The sequence below is a fragment of the Rhinopithecus bieti genome, unplaced genomic scaffold, assembly GCF_001698545.2.
Source record: "Rhinopithecus bieti isolate Rb0 unplaced genomic scaffold, ASM169854v2 scaffold_58058, whole genome shotgun sequence".
NCBI classification, from domain to species: domain Eukaryota; kingdom Metazoa; phylum Chordata; class Mammalia; order Primates; family Cercopithecidae; genus Rhinopithecus; species Rhinopithecus bieti.
The window spans coordinates 326,468-344,259 of NW_016822568.1; the positions used below are offsets into that span (position 1 = coordinate 326,468).

General features: G+C 42.8%; 2 protein-coding genes and 1 pseudogene across 2 annotated transcripts in view; 2 read left to right on the top strand and 1 right to left on the bottom strand.

Annotated features, from left to right (window-relative positions):
* The window catches only part of RAB5A (RAB5A, member RAS oncogene family), a 37,090-nt gene extending 29,698 nt beyond the window's left edge, over positions 1 to 7,392 (bottom strand). Inside the window, exons 1-2 of the mRNA XM_017860979.1 lie at positions 6,958 to 7,392; positions 3,264 to 3,519 (exon numbers count right to left, since the gene is read on the bottom strand). Coding sequence (XP_017716468.1) covers positions 3,264 to 3,426 — 163 coding nt within the window. The 5' untranslated portion in view covers positions 3,427 to 3,519; positions 6,958 to 7,392. The remainder of the gene's footprint in view (positions 1 to 3,263; positions 3,520 to 6,957) is intronic.
* On the top strand, positions 7,018 to 11,909 carry LOC108521253 (formin-like protein 5). The gene has a single exon (XM_017860978.1). The coding sequence runs from the start codon at positions 7,042 to 7,044 to the stop codon at positions 7,789 to 7,791; it is 750 nt and encodes a 249-aa protein (XP_017716467.1). The 5' UTR covers positions 7,018 to 7,041; the 3' UTR covers positions 7,792 to 11,909.
* LOC108521252 (heat shock cognate 71 kDa protein-like) lies at positions 11,124 to 14,424 on the top strand (annotated as a pseudogene).
* The last annotated feature ends 3,368 nt before the right edge of the window (positions 14,425 to 17,792 follow it).

A 17,792-nucleotide genomic window follows, 5' to 3' on the forward strand; every position in this document is an offset into this window, starting at 1 on the left:
CAACCTGGGCCACGCAGTGAAACTCTGTCTCAAAAGAAAAAAAAAAAAAATCAGCAGTTGAAATGCAAAAGAGTTGGCTGGCTTCATTTTTCAGGTAACTTCTACTACCTGTCAGTCAAAACAAAAATACGTATTACCTGCAAGTTATGGACCTTTTGAGTTGATCATGAAATAGCTCAAACCTTAAAATTCTTAAATGTTTTATATCTACTCTAGCTCCTAAAGTTGAAGAGCTATGAGTACAGAGCATAAAAGAACAGTGTCCACAGCTACAATCATAATGGTACTGTCATACCTCCTGAATAGTATTCACTTGGGGTCAGCACAGTGAAAAAGTATCCAATAAAGATTAACAGAAAGTTAGGCCAGGGGCAGTGGCTCACGCCTGTAATCTCAGCACTTGGAGAGCCCGAGGTGGGTGGATCACTTGAGGCCAGGAGTTCAAGACCAAACTGGCCGACATGGTGAAACCCCATCTCTACTAAAAATACAAAAATTAGCCAGGAGTGGTGGCTTGCGCCTATAGTCCCAGCTACTTGGGGGGCTGAGGCATGAGAATCGCTCAATCCTGGGAAGCGGAGGTCGCAGTGAGCCAGGGCAGCGCCACTGCACTCCAGCCTGGGCGACAGAGACCCTATCTCAAAAACAAAAAAGGATTAATAGAAATTTGGAAGCAAATTCATTTTTGTTTTTAAATAGGAAGCTCTACAAATAGAAATGAAAATCTTTATGAAAAATTCATTAATGAAATCAAGACAATCTAACTGGTGTTACATGGAGATTATATTATAGAGATACACACATATCAGAGATATGTTTATGATACACAGGATATGGGTTACATTTTCTTTTAAACACCCTTCTTGAGCTATCATGAGGAAAACACATAGAAGTGGATTACCCAAAACAAGATAAAAATTCTAACCTTAAGCTCCCCAGGAATTAAGTTCTATACTACAGTACTTCTGATTTTTTATTATTTTAATAAAATAATAAAGAGAGGAGAAAAGAGTAGCATATAGTAACTCCCAAATGTATTTGGCCCAGGTATTTAACCCAGAATGCATATATACTTTGGGAAATGCTGCCATTAACAGTAAAGTAAGTGGGTGTACACGATCTAGCAGTCTTTAACCTTTTCCTACTAGACGGAACAGTTAGCTTTGATCAAATTGCTTCTGGAGGAAGTGAAACCTAGAGAGGCAGTATTTCATTATTAAAATGGATATAGTGTATTAACAACAACAACAACAAAATCACATGTGGATGTACCTTCAAGGAAAAAAAAAAAATCACAAAGGATGTCCAATATATTGTGTATTAACATTTTTTAAAATGTCAAGACTTCTGACTCAAAAGCTCCATGATGCTTTCTGATGCTCAGCCATTAGAAAAAAACATAAAACATTCTAATATAACACTGTAACAAGATATACAAAGGCCAGGAGGTAGTAGAGTTCTGTAACTTATCTTACTAGAATGAGTCTAAGATTATGAATAACATTCTCAAGCATATTTGCTGAAGAGCACTCACTAAATGCACAGTATAAAGTTTTGCTTCTGAAAGACAGATTCCAAAAACTTGCCACATGCCAGTTGGTATCTACCTGTCTTATTTCCAGTTTGACTTTAATTTTACAGGATGGGGTTAAAATATACATACGAATACCTCAGAAAAGAGCATTGCTTAATTACGTATCACTTGCAAAATATCGTGAATCTCAAACCGTGTCGTTCTTCCCACATTTCATCTAATTGAAAAGCATCATTTCACAGATTAAACAGCGGCCCAAAAGAGGCTCTCTTGTCCCACAGCTATATAATTATAGGTTTCTTTGATTAAAGTCAATTTTTTTTTTTTAGAGATGGGTTCTCATTGTGTTGCCCAGGCTGGACTTGAACTCCTAGGCTAAAATAATCCTGCCTCAGCCTCCAAATACCTGGGACTACAGGAATGCAGCACCATGCCCAGCTAAAATTCAATTTTCCCACTTTATGTCCTCTCTTGACAATACTATACTGTTCGCTGTCTCCTTTTCACCCTGCATCTTACCTTCCCCTCATCTCTGGTGCACCATGACCACCTTGTCAGTGCCTACTCTTCCCCTTTTTGTTTCATCTTTTTCTTCAGGTTCCATTTTTCTGTCATGTCCCTTTGCATTAATCACTTTTTCTCTTCCCTTAGCTTAGGAGCATTCTTACATGTACATCTTAGCAGGGAGCACCTGTAATCACAGCTACCTGGGAGGTTGAGAATGGAGGCTTACTTGAGGCCAGGAGTTCAAGACCAACCTGGAAACACAGCGAGACTCTTACTCTTAATCCCAGCACTTTGGGAGGCTGAGACGGGTGGATCACAAGGTCAGGAGAATCGAGACCATCCTGGCGGAAACGGGTGAAACCCCGTCTCTACTAAAAATACAAAAAAAAAACTAGCCGGGCCGAGGGTGGCGGGGCGCCTGTGGTCCAGCCTAATCGGGAGGCCCTGAGGCAGGAGAATGGCGTAAACCCGGGAGGCGGGCTTGCAGGTGAGCCGAGATCGCGCCACTTGCAATCCAGCCTGGGCGAACAGAGCAAGACTCGTCTCAACAAAAAAAAAAAAAAAAAAAAAAAAACAAAAAAACTTGCCTGGCATGGTGGCAAGCACCCTTAGGCCCAACTACTTAGTGGGAGGCTAAGGCGGGATGATCATTTGAGCCGAGAGTTCCAGGCTGCAGTCTGCAGTGAGTTATGATCCGGACACTGCACTCCAGCCTAGGCGACAGCAAGATCCCATCTCTTAAATAACAACAAAAAAAGTACATCTAGCAGTATTTAATTACATTTAATTAATTTTACAAATAAGTATAATGATTTACAAATAGTTCAGTTATATAGATCAGAATTTGAGGTTACTTTTTTTACTATTCATTTTAAACCAATATAATTAAGCACAAACATGTACTGTATTAATTTGAAGAAGCTTCTACTTGTTAGCCAGAAATAGGTATCAGGTCAAATCTTATTACTGGAGACACTGATTCTACTCATGTTTTTATCTGTATTTTAGCGACAATATAACCACAAGGGATTAACCAAACAATCAAATGTAAAAACACATCATTTTAACAAAAATAAAGGCAAGTTTTAAAGCTTAAGGTAAGGTGAACAGCTCTTTTCTTCACTCTATGACTTAGCTATTCATAATCACACAATTGGAACATCAAAATACTTTGTCAACATATGATTCGATTAAATGAAGCAGGGAAAAAAGAAAATCTCACCCCCAATGGTACTCTCTTGAAATTCATGAAATTGGCCTTTCACAAACCGAAGCACTAGGCTTGATTTGCCAACAGCAGACTCTCCCAGAAGTACTAGTTTGAACTGGCATATTTTATTTCCAGTATTTGGCCCGTTGGGTCTTGTTGCACCTCGATTAGCCATGTCCAAATTTGAAATAAGTCCTTAATTTCAGATTCTTCAATGAACTTCCAGAATTCAAGGGGTCAATATTCTTCTTTCTGGAGGTAAAGAAACCTGTAAAGAAACAATTATGAATTAAATATACAAATCAGTAAAGCAAATTTACTATTAATCACTTTAAATTTTGCCTATAGCACGATTATCTTAAGCTCTACTAGACCTTCAATGTCACTATTTTTTAAATGAAATTTAAAGGTACAGGATTTGAGCCCAAAATCATTTTTTCTTTTCTTTTTTTTTTTTTAAAGGCTAACCTCAAAGCTTCAACTTTGTGCCAGGTAGTACTTTAAGTACTTAACTTCTCAACAATCCTATAAAATGAGATATTATTACAATCCTTATAAATGAGGAAACAAGCACAGAGATGTTAAGAAGCTTAATTGAGGTCACACAGTTACTGTCACAGAAGTGACACACAGCTGAGTTTCAAACCCAGAGAAACTGAGGGATGACTCGAGTTCAAGTTCTGTAGCCAGGCTACTTGGGTTAACATTGTTTTGAGAAAAATTATGTTATTAATAAATGGGAAGCTTTTAGAAGAGATCCTAGAGTTTAGTATTATTTGAAGTCTTCTGTTAAACGATGCATTTTTCATTTAATTAAAGGTAATTTTGGACAACAAATATTTTCAGTATCCCAGGTTTGTGTGCCTGATGGCAGACAGACTTAAAATTGTTTCTTCATCTGCTCAAGTATACCATACACAGAAATGCTAACAGTTGTTCTCTATGTGGTGGGATTATTACTGACTTATTTACTTACACTAATTGTAACTTTTTTGTAGTTTTAGACGAAAAATATGCATGACTTTTTTTTTTTATTAATTTTTTTGAGAAAGGGTTTTGCTCTCTCACCCAGGCTGGAGTGCAGTGGCGTGGCCATAGCTCACTGCAACCTAGACCTCCTGGGCTCAGCCTGGCAAAATGCTGGGATTACAGGTGTGAGCCACCACATCCAGCCTGCAGGCCATTATTTTTTATTTAAACAACACATTAAAAAATCTAGCCTGAATGGCGACTTCTATGCTAATTTTTAATCTCTAAGGAATTAGTGAATATTTGAAGAACCTTTTTCAATCCACTCACAAACCAATCTTAACAGTTTCCTTCTATCTTTAATCAAAATCCGAATATATTCTAATATATTAAATCTGATGATTCCCTCTCTAAAAACTCTGCTATATTTCACTTAGCTACCTCATATAAGAAATATGTCTTTCACACTGGACACAGTGGCTTATACTGGTAAATTCCAACACTTTGCGGTTGAGGCAGAAGGACTGCCTGGGCAACAGTGAGACCCTGTCTCTATATTAAAAACAAAAGAAAGAAATATGCCTTTCCCATAAAATCAGTTTATAATATGCTCTTGATACTGAATTCCCTAACATGTCCACGAGATCTTAGTTCTTAAGGCAATAAAACTACCTTCCTGCCTTAACTAAACACCAGCTTTTTAGAGTCTTTATCTTTACCATTACATTCTGAAATATTTACAGATTAATTGAGGTAATATCTGAGTTGCTTCCAAATAATGAGGTATAAACAAAAATGCCCCCTCCCCACAAACATACCAGACTTGGGGGTCTAATCCTGGCTATACCAATTTACGCCTGGGCAAATTCTTTAATTTCCAAGTCTCTATTCCCATAATATCTAACTTGCACAGCTGCTGTGAGAATTAAATGAAACAATACATGTAAACAATCTCTAATAAACATAGTAGGGATTGAAATTGCCAATAATGTGGTCCTTTGATAAGAAAATATCTAGAGAACATATGTACTGAAAACGTACCAATACATCTTCAGATATTACACAAGCAGTATCAATTAAAACATTTTCCATTTGTCTTTTTATCTACGAAAACAAGAAATTACTTATCAAGGACAATATGCTCCAAATTTCTACGGTACTTCCAAATTTCATCAGACTCCCATTAAAAAAAAAAAAATCAAACAAGATTCTGATTTCACTTTGGCTTTTAAGGTTTAAAGCTACTTGGCCGGGCGCGGTGGCTCAAGCCTGTAATCCCAGCACTTTGGGAGGCCGAGACGGGCGGATCACGAGGTCAGGAGATCGAGACCATCCTGGCTAACACTGTGAAACCCCGTCTCTACTAAAAAATACAAAAAACTAGCCGGGCAAGGTGGCGGGCGCCTGTAGTCCCAGCTACTCGGGAGGCTGAGGCAGGAGAATGGCGTAAACCCGGGAGGCGGAGCTTGCAGTGAGCTGAGATCCGGCCACTGCACTCCAGCCCGGGCGACAGAGCGAGACTCCGTCTCAAAAAAAAAAAAAAAAAAAGGTTTAAAGCTACTTAACTGTGGCTACTTCCCTTGAGGATCTCAAACAGGAAATAACTAGAGTTAATAGTAAATACACACTTAGCATAACACTAAGGTTAAAAATTACGTGTATTCATTTGTATTCACTGCTTACTGAAACTTCTGTTTTGCAAAACAAGAATTTTGCATAATATAGATTTGTAGTCTTTTGAAAATAACTGTTATTCATTCTATAGTAAAAATCCTTCTAAGGGTTCTTTGATCAAAAAATTGACTGGGCACTTATTTTGTGCCAGGCACTGTTCCATGTACTTTGCTTACACAAATGCTGGGTTATCATTTCCATTTTACTTTAGGAATAAAGTTTATGAGCAGTCTTGAGTATTCCCAGAGGTGTGCAAGTGTTTTTTTCTTATTATGTGAAAGGCAACTGATTGAACGCTTTGATTCCACTTAAGCAAGACAAAAACCAAGTATATGAACTATGACGTTCAGAACTTAAAAGTTTGAAAGTCTCAGAGGTAAACAGCTTCCAGGGAAGATAACACCAGAACAAGTTTCATGGTCTCTACCCAGTGAAGGAGTTCAGCGGTCCTGTTATCTCGGATTTACTTAACGCTGTAGTTCACTACCTTCCATACGTAAGACAAGAGTCTCTAGACGGCCCATTTTGACGAATCTCCCACCCACCGACACTACTCGTCTTTGGAAGTTGCAGGTAGGCGGACCTCCCCACATTCACACCTGCAGTAGGCCCGGGTTCCTGCTTGGAGAGCACCTGAGTAGCTTATAGCCAACTCCAGATCGCCTGGATAAGCAGCACTCGCCAGGTCCCTTGGCCTTTCCAACCTCCTCCCCTGAACCTGGCTGGCTTTGACCGAGACCCCCAGGACTGCCAGCACAGGGACCAGGCGGAACCGCGGCCTCCAGTACACTTTCCACGGCGCCATCTTGAGAAGGGAAAGGGTGACACCCGTCGCTCCCTCAGTCAGTCCCCAAATCCCGGTCTCCAGAGCCCCTTGAGGATGAGTCACCAGGGCTGGCAGAACAAGACGCCGGGTTCGATAGTTCTCTGGTCCAGGCCACCGCTCCGCATGAGGGAGAAGGGGCGGGGGTCTTAGTACCCGCAGGGCCGCGGACAGGCTGGGGATCGCGGACAACCTGGGGTCCAGGCACCCCCTGCGCAGGGGGAGAGGCGGTTCGGTTACCTGAGACCGCAGCAAGCCGGGCTGCGGGGCCGAAGCTTCCTGGCACCAAGGCCCAGGCGTGGCCCGTAGGATGAGAGTGTGTCTATGGCGGTGGTGGTGGTGGCGGCGGCGGCGTCGTCTGCTCTTCGCGTCGCTCCCCTCACACTGGACTGTGCGGGGCTCTTGCCGTGGTGCCGCCCCTGTCGGGCTCCGTCTCCGCCTCTCGCCGCTCCGCCTTCCTCTTTCCTTTCCCCTCCTCCGCCGCCGCCGCCGGCGCTGGAGTTCCGTCGAATTCTTCCTCCTCCTCCTCCCTCTGCCTCCTCCCCTAAGGCCAGCCGCCGGCTCCTTCACGAACCAAAACACAAACACTCAAGTCCCACCGCCGGAGCCACTTCCGCTGTCCGGTGTCGGCCCCGCCGCCACGTCGCTGCACGCAGCGAACTACGCCCCTTCGTCACTTCCCGTCATCGCCAGTCCCACCGCTCCATCCGCTTCCCCGCCCCTTCCCAAATCCCTCCCCGCCCAGGTCTGTTCCCGGGGCGGGGGCGGGGCAAGATGTCACGTGACCCTGCGAGTGGCTCTGACCGGAGCTGGGCGCCTTTCTCCCCTTCCCCCACCCCAGGTACTCGCGGCCACACCCTCTGTAGCGCCATTGTTATTTGGGCTGGGGGTCTCTGGGCTCCCGGCGGCCGGGTTCGGGGAAATTCTTTTACTATGCTTTGGGGGAAGACCAAAATATCTTATTTTTTTGTTTTTTGTGCCCAGCCCTTGTGGGAGCGGCAAGGTTCCCTCACCCCAATCCTGGCACCTCGTCGAAGGGGCTTTACTAGAGGGAACTTGTCTAGCACTAGATAACCTCCCCCTGAAAAATGTCCCTGGGGTTGGGTGGGTCGGTAAAGGTTGGTAAAACGCATTTACCCCAAGTAGGAAGAGAGGACCCTTCCTATCCCAAAAGCCGCCTTTAGGCGCTGACAAAAGTCGCTTGTATTAAGAGTTTACGTGGTTTTGGTAGGGGACGGGGAGGGCCAAATCCTAAAATAGCATCTACCTTTTATTCAGAATTTCCCTTCGCTCTTTACTGTACTAAATGCTTTACAGGAATTATCCACTTGAATTCTTACGCTAGGAGTCTTTCATTCTGAAACTAACTTGTTAATCGTTTGTTCCCTACATTCGAATTTTAGTTCCCCTTGGTGGTCCTCACCGCTGTAAATCTGTGTCCAGCCCAGTGCCTGGCAGCCAAGTTTTCAGTTCTAGTTGTAGATGTTTTACAGCTAAATAATTTGAGACATAAGAGCTTGGGTAACTTGTCCGGGATCACTGCTGTGTGGTGTCTAAGCTGGATTCTGATCTGCGGGTTGGCTCCAGAACGTGAGTTGTTGAACACAATTCTGGTGAAAGACTACACAAGACGTTCGTTACCCTCCTGGGGGACCTACTGAAGATGTGAATCCCACACCACAGTCAGTCTCTGGAAAGGCTTTTGCCACCAACCCCTCCCCAGCCTCCGCCAGAAACATTGTTTTGGTAATTTGGTAGAAGAATATTAAATTGATTTTCCTTCAGAATAAAGGCAACTTTTCAGTTTGCAGTTTACAATGTATAGCTCTGTTGTGATGGCGAGAATATTGTCTTTGAAGCATACCGGGTTAAGGTATCCCGTGGGCGTGCAGTGGGCGGCATTGTGTAACGAAGATGATTTGAACTTTGAACAGCCAGCCTTTCAGATCAACTACCCAGTTGCCAGAAGAACGTAATGTGTCATACGTAAATGGTACCTGTGGCATTTTATTCTCAAGGAGTTGTTCCAATATTAACTATTAATCATGGTGATAGCTCTGGAACAATCCCAGGAGGAATCAGGAAATAGGATATGTGACATCAGTTTTGTCAACAGCATGCCCAAAACCAAACCTATTCCACTCCAAACCTGCTTCTGCTTAGAGAATGGCATTAACATCCTCCCAGTCACCCAGACTTGGAACTGCAGAATCATCTTCAACTCTTTCTTCTCACAAACCGTTGTCCATTCTATCAACAAATTATCTAATCCCCAAATTTGAGGTCTAATCCCAACACCTGGTCCATGGTAGTGTTATAGAAACTGAAATTAATGCATACTGCTGCTCTTTCTGTCCATTCTTTACGCTAGCCACTCTACTAAAAAAATGTTCAATGCTGTCTCATTACTTGCCAGTCTAAAGTTCTTTAACTCTAGTCCCAACCCACGTTTCTTTCATTCTGTTTCTGTAGAATCCCTCTCCCCAAACTCTTTATTTGTCCCCTGACCACACGTATCTGTGTTCCCTGAATATTGCCTGTGTGTTGCCATCTTGGTGTCTGATCACTTTTGTTTTCCTCCACGTGGAACACTATTATTGCCAATAACTGCTGACTCCATCTCAGCCAGGACACCAGTTCCTCTGGACAGCAGCTGCAGATACTTCTACTAGATTTAATTATTATTTTTTCTGTAATTTCACAATACTTTGCCTTACTCTCTATAAGGGCTGTCTTAAAATCTGCCTTATTTTAATAGTTAGTGAGCACCTGGACTTTACTCCTTAGCCTTTCATTGAATTATAAGGTTTTTAAGGGCTCTGACCATCAGTTATTCATCATTTCAGTTCTTCACAAAAGACCTTTGACTGCTATAGTAGGAACCCCCAAAGTATTGGTGAACTTAACTACATTTAGAATTGTGAACATTAGACTAAGAAGACCTCACAACGAAACATCCGATGCTGAAATTTACAAATTGCAAAAAACTCCCTGTTTCATCGTTCCAGTATGTTACTTCCTCACTCATTCCTGTTTACTGATTTTGTCTTCACCTCCTTCGTGAATACATTTCACAATATTTTACAGTTTAGTCATAATGTTTGCCTGGAAGAGTGCTGCCCTGGTGGCTGGCATTTCTAAAGATCAAGTAGTAATTTTAGAGAAATTAAAATGCTACAGTAAAGCTCTGTTGTTGTATTGCCACTTGCAATATGCTTGTGTTTTCTCTTTCATAGCCCCAGATAACTGAGGAGGACTGATAATTGTATATATTTTAGTGTCAAATGTGGAGTCCTGCCAGTTGATAGAATTTGTTACGGAAGGTACAAAATGGAGAAATAATCATAAAGACTTAAACACTGTCTTTGGTGCTTATACTGCCCTCAAATCTCTAAATACTCAATAACAAATTCCCAGTGGCAGGCGCCTCTCAACCATTCACAGGTCCCCATACCCTTTTCCTTCTCTTCCAGGAAATCTGTCCTCCCTTGTGTAGCTAAAGAATGAATCTTTGCATAGATGATAATGAAAGTTTACATTTACTTTTAATTGGAACTATCTGGAGACAATTCAAAATTTTTCCTGGAGACAAACCAACAGTAACTCAAACATTGGCATGGCAGCAAGTCAGTGAATAAAAGGCTGTGAAAACTTAAGCTAGTCATGTTTAAAAAGTTTGTGTCTTTGGAGGGCATCATTCAGGCTGCAGCTCAAATGTCATCTACCTAAGGGACTTCTAAGCCCACTAATTCTAAAGTGCTTTCTTACATAACGAAGCGGTCTGTTGTCTTCATAACAGCACTATTTGATATGATATTATGCAGTCTTCATAACACTTAGCACCATTTGATACGATATTTTGCATCATTCCACTTGATGGTTATCTATCCTTACTAGACTATAAGCTCCATGAAGTAGGGGTTGGGTTATACAGTCAGTCCATCTGCTGGTGACTGGTTCTTGGACACTCCCCTAGTCCCCCACCATGAGGGTACCAAAATTTGCAGATGCTCTAGTCTCATGTAAAATGGTGTAGTATTTGCATGTAGGCTATTCTGTATGCTTTAAATCATCTTCAGATTACTTACAATAAGTAATACAATGTAAATGATATGTAAATAGTGGTATGTTTTTTAATTTGTATTATTTTGTGTTTTTTTCATTTTTTAACTCAAATACTTTCTATGGAATACAGAGGGCTAACTGTATTCCCAACACTGACACAAAATAGGGAGGGACTCAATACCTATGTGTAGAATGACTGAATGACTTGAATGAGGCCTTACCTTGATTTACATACTGCAAAGTCATTTGAAGAATTTATGGGGATTTATTGAATGCAGTGGCCACTTTTGGGGTTCCTGTGTCTTTCTTCACAATCCAATCCAGCCTACATGCAAACAACCATGTTTAAGGGACCTGCAGTAGGTATTCATCTTGGCACCATCTACTCTTGTGTGGTGGTTTTCCAGCATGGAAAAATAGAAGTAATTGCCAATGATCAGGGAAATCCAATCACTCCAAGCTATGTCACCTTTACTGATACCGAACAATTGCTCAGTGATGCCACAAAGAATCAAGTTGCAATGAACCCCATGAACGCACTTTTTGATGCCAAATCTGATTGCTGATTGGACACAGACTTGCTTATGCTGTTGTGCAGTCTGATATGAAGCATTGGCCCTTCATGGTAGTGAATAATGCTGGCAGGCCCAAGGTCCAAGTAGAATACAAGGGAGAGATAAAAAAAACTTCTGTCCAGAAAGGTGTCCTCTAGGGCACGGGTCCTCAATCCCCAGGCCACGGACTGGTACTGGGCTGTGGCCTGTTAGGAACTGGCTGCGCAGCAGGAGATGAGTGGCAGCAAGTCAGTGAATCTTCATCTGTATTTACAGCAGCTCCCCATCATTCACATTATCACCTGAGCTCCTGTCAGGTCAGTGGCAGCATTAGATTCTCGTGAGTGTCAACCCTATTGTGAATTGCACATGCAAGGGATCTAGCACTTCTTATGAGAATCTAATGCCTGATGATCTGTCACTGTCTTCCATCACCTCCAGATGGGACAGTCTAGTTGTGAGAAAACAAGTTCAGGGCTCCTACTGATGGTACGTTATGATGAATTGTATAATTATTTCATTATATATTACAATGTAATAATAATATAAAGTGCACAATAAATGTAATGTGCTTGAATCATCCTAAAACTATTGTCCCCCAATCCTACCCCTGCAACTTGGTCTGTGGAAAAATTGTCTTCCATGAAGCTGGTCCCTGGTGCCAAAAAGGTTGAGGACAGCTGCTCTGTTGTTCTGACAAAGATGAAGGAAATGGCAGAAGCCTACCTTGGGAAGAGTGTTACCAACGCTGTGGTCACAATATCAGCTTAGTTTAATGATTCTTAGCATCAGGCTACCAAAGATGCTGGAACTGTTACTTATCTCAATGTACTGAGAATTATCAGTGAGCAAACTGCTGCTTCTGTTGCTTATGCCTTAGACAAAAGGTTGGAGCTCAAAGAAACGTGCCGATCTTTGACCTTGGAAGTGGTACTTTTGAATTTTTATTTATTTATTTTTTTGAGATGGATTCTCACTCTGTTACCCAGGCTGGAGTGGTGCGATCTTGGCCCACTGTAATCTCTGCCTCCAGGGTTCAAGTGATTCTCCTGCCTCAGCTTCCTGAGTAGTTGGGATTACAGGCGCCCACCACCACACCTGGCTAATTTTTTTTGTGGTTTCACCGTGTTGGCCAGGCTGGTCTTGAACTCCTGACTTCAGGTGATCTGCCCCCCTCAGCCTCCCAAAGTGCTGGGATTACAGGCGTGAGCCACCATTCCTGGCTTTTTTTTTTTTTTTTTTTTTTTTTTTTGTGAGACAGAATCTCACTCTGTTGCCCAGGCTGGAGTGCAGTGGTGCAATCTTGGCTCACTGCAACCTCTGCCTCCAGGGTTCAAGCCATTCTTGTGCCTCAGCCTCCCAAGTAGCTGGGATTACAGGCATGCGCCACCATCCTCAGCTAATTTTTGTATTTTTAATACAGGGTTTTGCCATGTTGGCCAGGCTGGTCTCGAACTCTTGACCTCAGGTGATCTGCCTGCCTCAGCCTCCCAAAGTACTAGGATTACAGGCGTGAGCCACTGCACTTGGCCTGGAAGTGGCACTTTTAATGTGTCAATCCTCACTGTTGAGGATGGAATCTTTGAGGTGAAATCTACAGCAGGAGACACCAACTTACGTGGAAAAGACTTTGACAACCAAGTGGTCCACCGTTTTATTGCCGAGTTCAAGCACAAGNCTTGTGCCTCAGCCTCCCAAGTAGCTGGGATTACAGGCATGCGCCACCATCCTCAGCTAATTTTGTATTTTAATACAGGGTTTTGCCGTGTTGGCCAGGCTGGTCTCGAACTCTTGACCTCAGGTGATCTGCCTGCCTCAGCCTCCCAAAGTACTAGGATTACAGGCGTGAGCCACTGCACTTGGCCTGGAAGTGGCACTTTTAATGTGTCAATCCTCACTGTTGAGGATGGAATCTTTGAGGTGAAATCTACAGCAGGAGACACCAACTTACGTGGAAAAGACTTTGACAACCAAGTGGTCCACCGTTTTATTGCCGAGTTCAAGCACAAGCATACAAAGGATATCAGTGAGAATAAGAGAGCTGTCTGACATCTCCATACTGCTTGTGAAGATGCTAAGTACACTGTCTCTTGAGCAACCAGGCTAGTATTGAGATCCATTTTCTCTATGAAGGAATCAACTTCTATACCTCTTACACATGCCCGATTTGAAGAACTGAATGCTGACCTTTTCTGTGACACCTGGACCTCGTAGAGAAAGCCCTTCAAGATGCCAAACTAGACAAGTCACAGATTCATGATATTTTCCTGGATGATGGTTCTACTTGTATCCTCAAGATTCAGAAGCTTCTCTAAGACTTTTTCAATGGAAAATAACTGAATAAAGAGCATGAGCCCTAAAGAAGCTGTTGCTTATGGTGCAGCTGTTCAAGCAGCCATTCTCTCTGGCAACAAATCTCAAAATGCTCAAGATTTGTTGCTCTTGTATGGCATTCTTCCTTTCCATGGTTTTGAAACTGCTGGTGTAGTCATGACTGTTCTCATTAAGCATAATACTACCATTCCTTCCACGCAGACAGACCTTTACTACCTACCCTGACAAGCATCTTGATGTGCTTATTCAGGTTTATGAAGGTGAGCATGTCATGACCAAGGATACCAACCTGCTTGGCAAGTTTCAACTCATAGGCATACCTTTTGCACTCCAAGGTGTTCCTCACATTGAAGTCATGTTTGATATTGGTGCCAATGGCATCTTCAATGTCTCTGCTGTGCACAAGAGTACAGGAAAAGAGAAGAGTACTGTCACTAATGACAAGGGCCATTTTAGCAAGAAAGACATTAAGCGTATGGTCCAGGAGGCTGAGCAGTACAAAGCTGAAGATGAGAAGCAGAGACAGGTGTCATCCAAGAATTCCCTTGAATCCTGTGAATTCAACATGGAAGCAACTGTTGAAGATGAGAAACTTCAAGGCAAGATTCATGATGAAGACAAACAGAAGATTCTTGTCAGGCGTAATGAAATTATTAATTGGATAGATAAGAATCAGGCCGTTGAGAAGGAAGAATTTGAACATCAGCAGAAAGGGCTGGAGAAAGTCTGCAATCCCATCATTACCAAGCTGTAGCAGAGTGCAGGAAGAATGCCTAGGGGATTCACTGTTGGTGGATCTTCTCCCTCTGGTGGTGCTTTCTCAGGGCCCACCACTGAATAAGATAACCCAAGTATAGATGCAGCATCGTTCCACACACTTAAAACATTGAAGGACCCAAGTATGTAGCAAATTCTGTGGCAGTTTTTTTTTTTGATCAGTCAATGTAGTTTAATTTTTCCCAGTCAAAATTTGCCCGAAAAGGCGTGTAATCTCATTAAAAAAAAAAAAAAAAAGGTACACAGAAAGTAAGCCTTTAAAGGAATTGGAGAGATCATTCCAAACTGAGGCAGGAAATTGAGTTGAATTTGTGAGGAAGATGGTGTTTGAGAGACGTAGAAAGATGGCTGAGTCAATAGGGGCAGTGGGCCTTAAACTCCTGTAGAGGAGATACAATCAAATCTATAACACAAAGTTGTTGGAGAGTGCCAGAGTGTCATCCATGCCAGTTCAATATCTATTGTTCAGTTCTACAGTGGCTTATCAAAGCCTCTTTTAGATCAGACCCTGTGCATGCCTTTAGAAGGCTTGCTCTTCAAGAAGCATCTAGTTTAGTATACAGACATGGAAACCCACAAAGATCATAGTAGGATAAATACTATGTTACAAATAAGTTTGAGGTGCTATGGGAGCATGAAAGAAGGAGACCCATGGCTGGGGCTGGTGGTTCATGCCTGTAATCCCAGCACTCTGGGAGGCCAAGGCTGGCGTATCACAAGGTCAGGAGATCGAGACCATCCTGGCTAACACGGTGAAACCCCGTCTCTACTAAAAACACAAAAAGTTAGCCGGGCATGGTGGCAGGTGCCTGTAGTCCCAGCTACTCAGGAGGCTGAGGCAGGAGAATGGCGTGAACCCAGGAGGTGGAGGTTGCAGTGAGCCGAGATCGTGCCACTTCACTTCAGCCTTGGTGACAGAGTGAGACTCCGTCTCAAAAAAAAAAAAAAAAAAAAAAAAGAAGGAGACCCAACCCAGGACGTGCTACTGGGAAGACGTGCTACTAGGAAGAAGTAATCCCTGGGTTGAGTCTTGAAGAGCATTTACCAGGCAAGGAGGGCAGAGGATGTGTTGGAATAAAGCATTCCAAGCAAAGGGGACAATAGGAGCAAAAGTAGAAAGTCATAAAGTAGGCTGGGTGTGGTGACTCATACCTGTAATCCTAGCACTTTGGCAGGCCAAGGCGGGTGGATCACCTGAGGTCAGGAGTTCGAGACCAGCCTGGCCAACATGGTGAAACCCCCCCCATCTCTACTGAAAGTACAAAAATTAGCTAGGCATGTTGGCAGGTGCCTGTAATCTCAGCTGCTTGGGAGGCTGAGGCAGGAGAATCGCTTGAGCCCCGGAGACAGAGGTTGCAGTGAGCCAAGATTGCACCACTGCACTCCAGCCTGGGTGACAGAGTGAGACTCCGTCTCAAAAACAAAACAAAACAAAACCAGAAAGTCATAACATAGCCCAGTGTGTGAGTGGATCTGCAAGTCCTGGGTTGAGCTGTAGTACAGGCTGCAGTAAGGTGGCAAGCGTCAGGGATGAAGCTGAAGAGGTTGGCAGGGACCGGATCACAGAGGTCCAATTTATGTTTCTGAAGGTTCTCTCTGGCGATCCTTGGGGTGAGGAGAGACTGCAGTGGGCTAACATGAAGGCCAGTGTAAGGGTGATTGCAAGATTCCAGTTAAGATGTAATGAGATCTAAACCAAGTCTGTGACTGTGAAGACATCAGAGATGTTAACCCACATTTCTTATTTTTTTCCTAACATTTTATGATGAACATTTTCAAACATTCAGAAAATCAAAGTAATTTTACTGTGAACACCCAAATATCCACCACCCAGATTCTACAATTAGCACTTTACTACACTTGACTTTATCACGTATGTCCAGCCATGTATCAACACTTTATGCATTTCAAAATTATGAACATGTGTACACATTCCTTTAAACATTTCATCATGCATACCATTTACTAGAGTTCAATATGTGAAACTTTTTAAAGGTCAAATATCCATAAAATGAAATAAATGCACGCATCTTAAGAGTATAATTTCATGTTTTGACAAATGTATATACCTGTGTAACCCACATCCCTACTGAGATACAGAACATTACCATAATCTCAGAAAGTTGCCACATGTCCTTTCCTAGTTGATTACAGCCCTTACCCCTTTCAGAGTTGACCTTGAGTTTGGAATGTGTGAAAATAGACATTCCAGGTGAAGGGAACCTAGGTGGCTCCCTCTCCAGCAAAGGCATAGAGGCAGTTAACTAGGGAGGAACATACAAATGTTAGTAAACAAGTTTGGATGGATGCCCTTCAGCCTTCCACCTCTCTCCCTGCTAAGCCCCATCTTTTTGGGTCAAAGCATAAAACATTGAAGTAGAGAGGAGTTGAGTCAAGGGACTGTCAGGCCCTCAGGAGCTAACAGTCTTCAGGGGAAGAGGAGACAGAAGCACTGACAGTCACAATTCAGTGTAACAAATGTTAAATGTTATCTTGTACCAGGGACAGGGCTATAACCAAGGGAAAGGCAGAAAGTTAGGTAAAACACCACAAATATGCCACAAAGGTTTGTTGTATGTGTGTATGTCTGAGAGAGAGAGAAGTGATAAGGTGAGTGACTCAGACTCTTGGTACTGGGAGGAGCTCAAAGGAAAAGAGAGAAGAGTATTTACCAGCCATGAAAAGTTTTCTGTAAATAAAGTCTTAAGGGATGTTGACTGTTAAGTGTGGTAGACATAAAGATGTCTCAGTTATAGTTAACAGAAAATGCGAGTCAAACAGGGACACTGGCCTGTGTAACTGTAAGTCTAGAGTTATGTGAGTTTTAGGTACAGTTTGATCAGAGCTTTGGTCCTGATGATCTCACTGCTGTCCTATTTTGTGTGTGTTAGCTTTTGTCTTTGGGATACTTCTTCATAGTCACAATATGACTGTTTGTAGCAGTTTAAAAATTGAGCTGCTATAGTAAATTTTTGGGCACTCTCAATACTTGAGTATGGAACATGTGCTCGTGGAAGGAAATAACATTGCACTTTATAAACACTATTGCAAATGGCAAATGCAATGTCTTAAATAAAACTATTTGGCCGGGCGCGGTGGCTCAAGCCTGTAATCCCAGCACTTTGGGAGGCCGAGACGGGCGGATCATGAGGTCAGGAGATCGAGACCATCCTGGCTAATACGGTGAAACCCCGTCTCTACTAAAAAATACAAAAAACTAGCCGGGCGATGAGGCGGGCGTCTGTAGTCCCAGCTACTCGGGAGGCTGAGACAGGAGAATGGCGTGAACCCGGGAGGCGGAGCTTGCAGTGAGCTGAGAGCCGGCCACTGCACTCCAGCCTGGGC

What these genes read in the sequence shown, in the direction of transcription:
- LOC108521253 (XM_017860978.1), top strand. Translation starts at nt 7,042, where the DNA reads ATGGCGGTGGTGGTGGTGGCGGCGGCGGCGTCGTCTGCTCTTCGCGTC.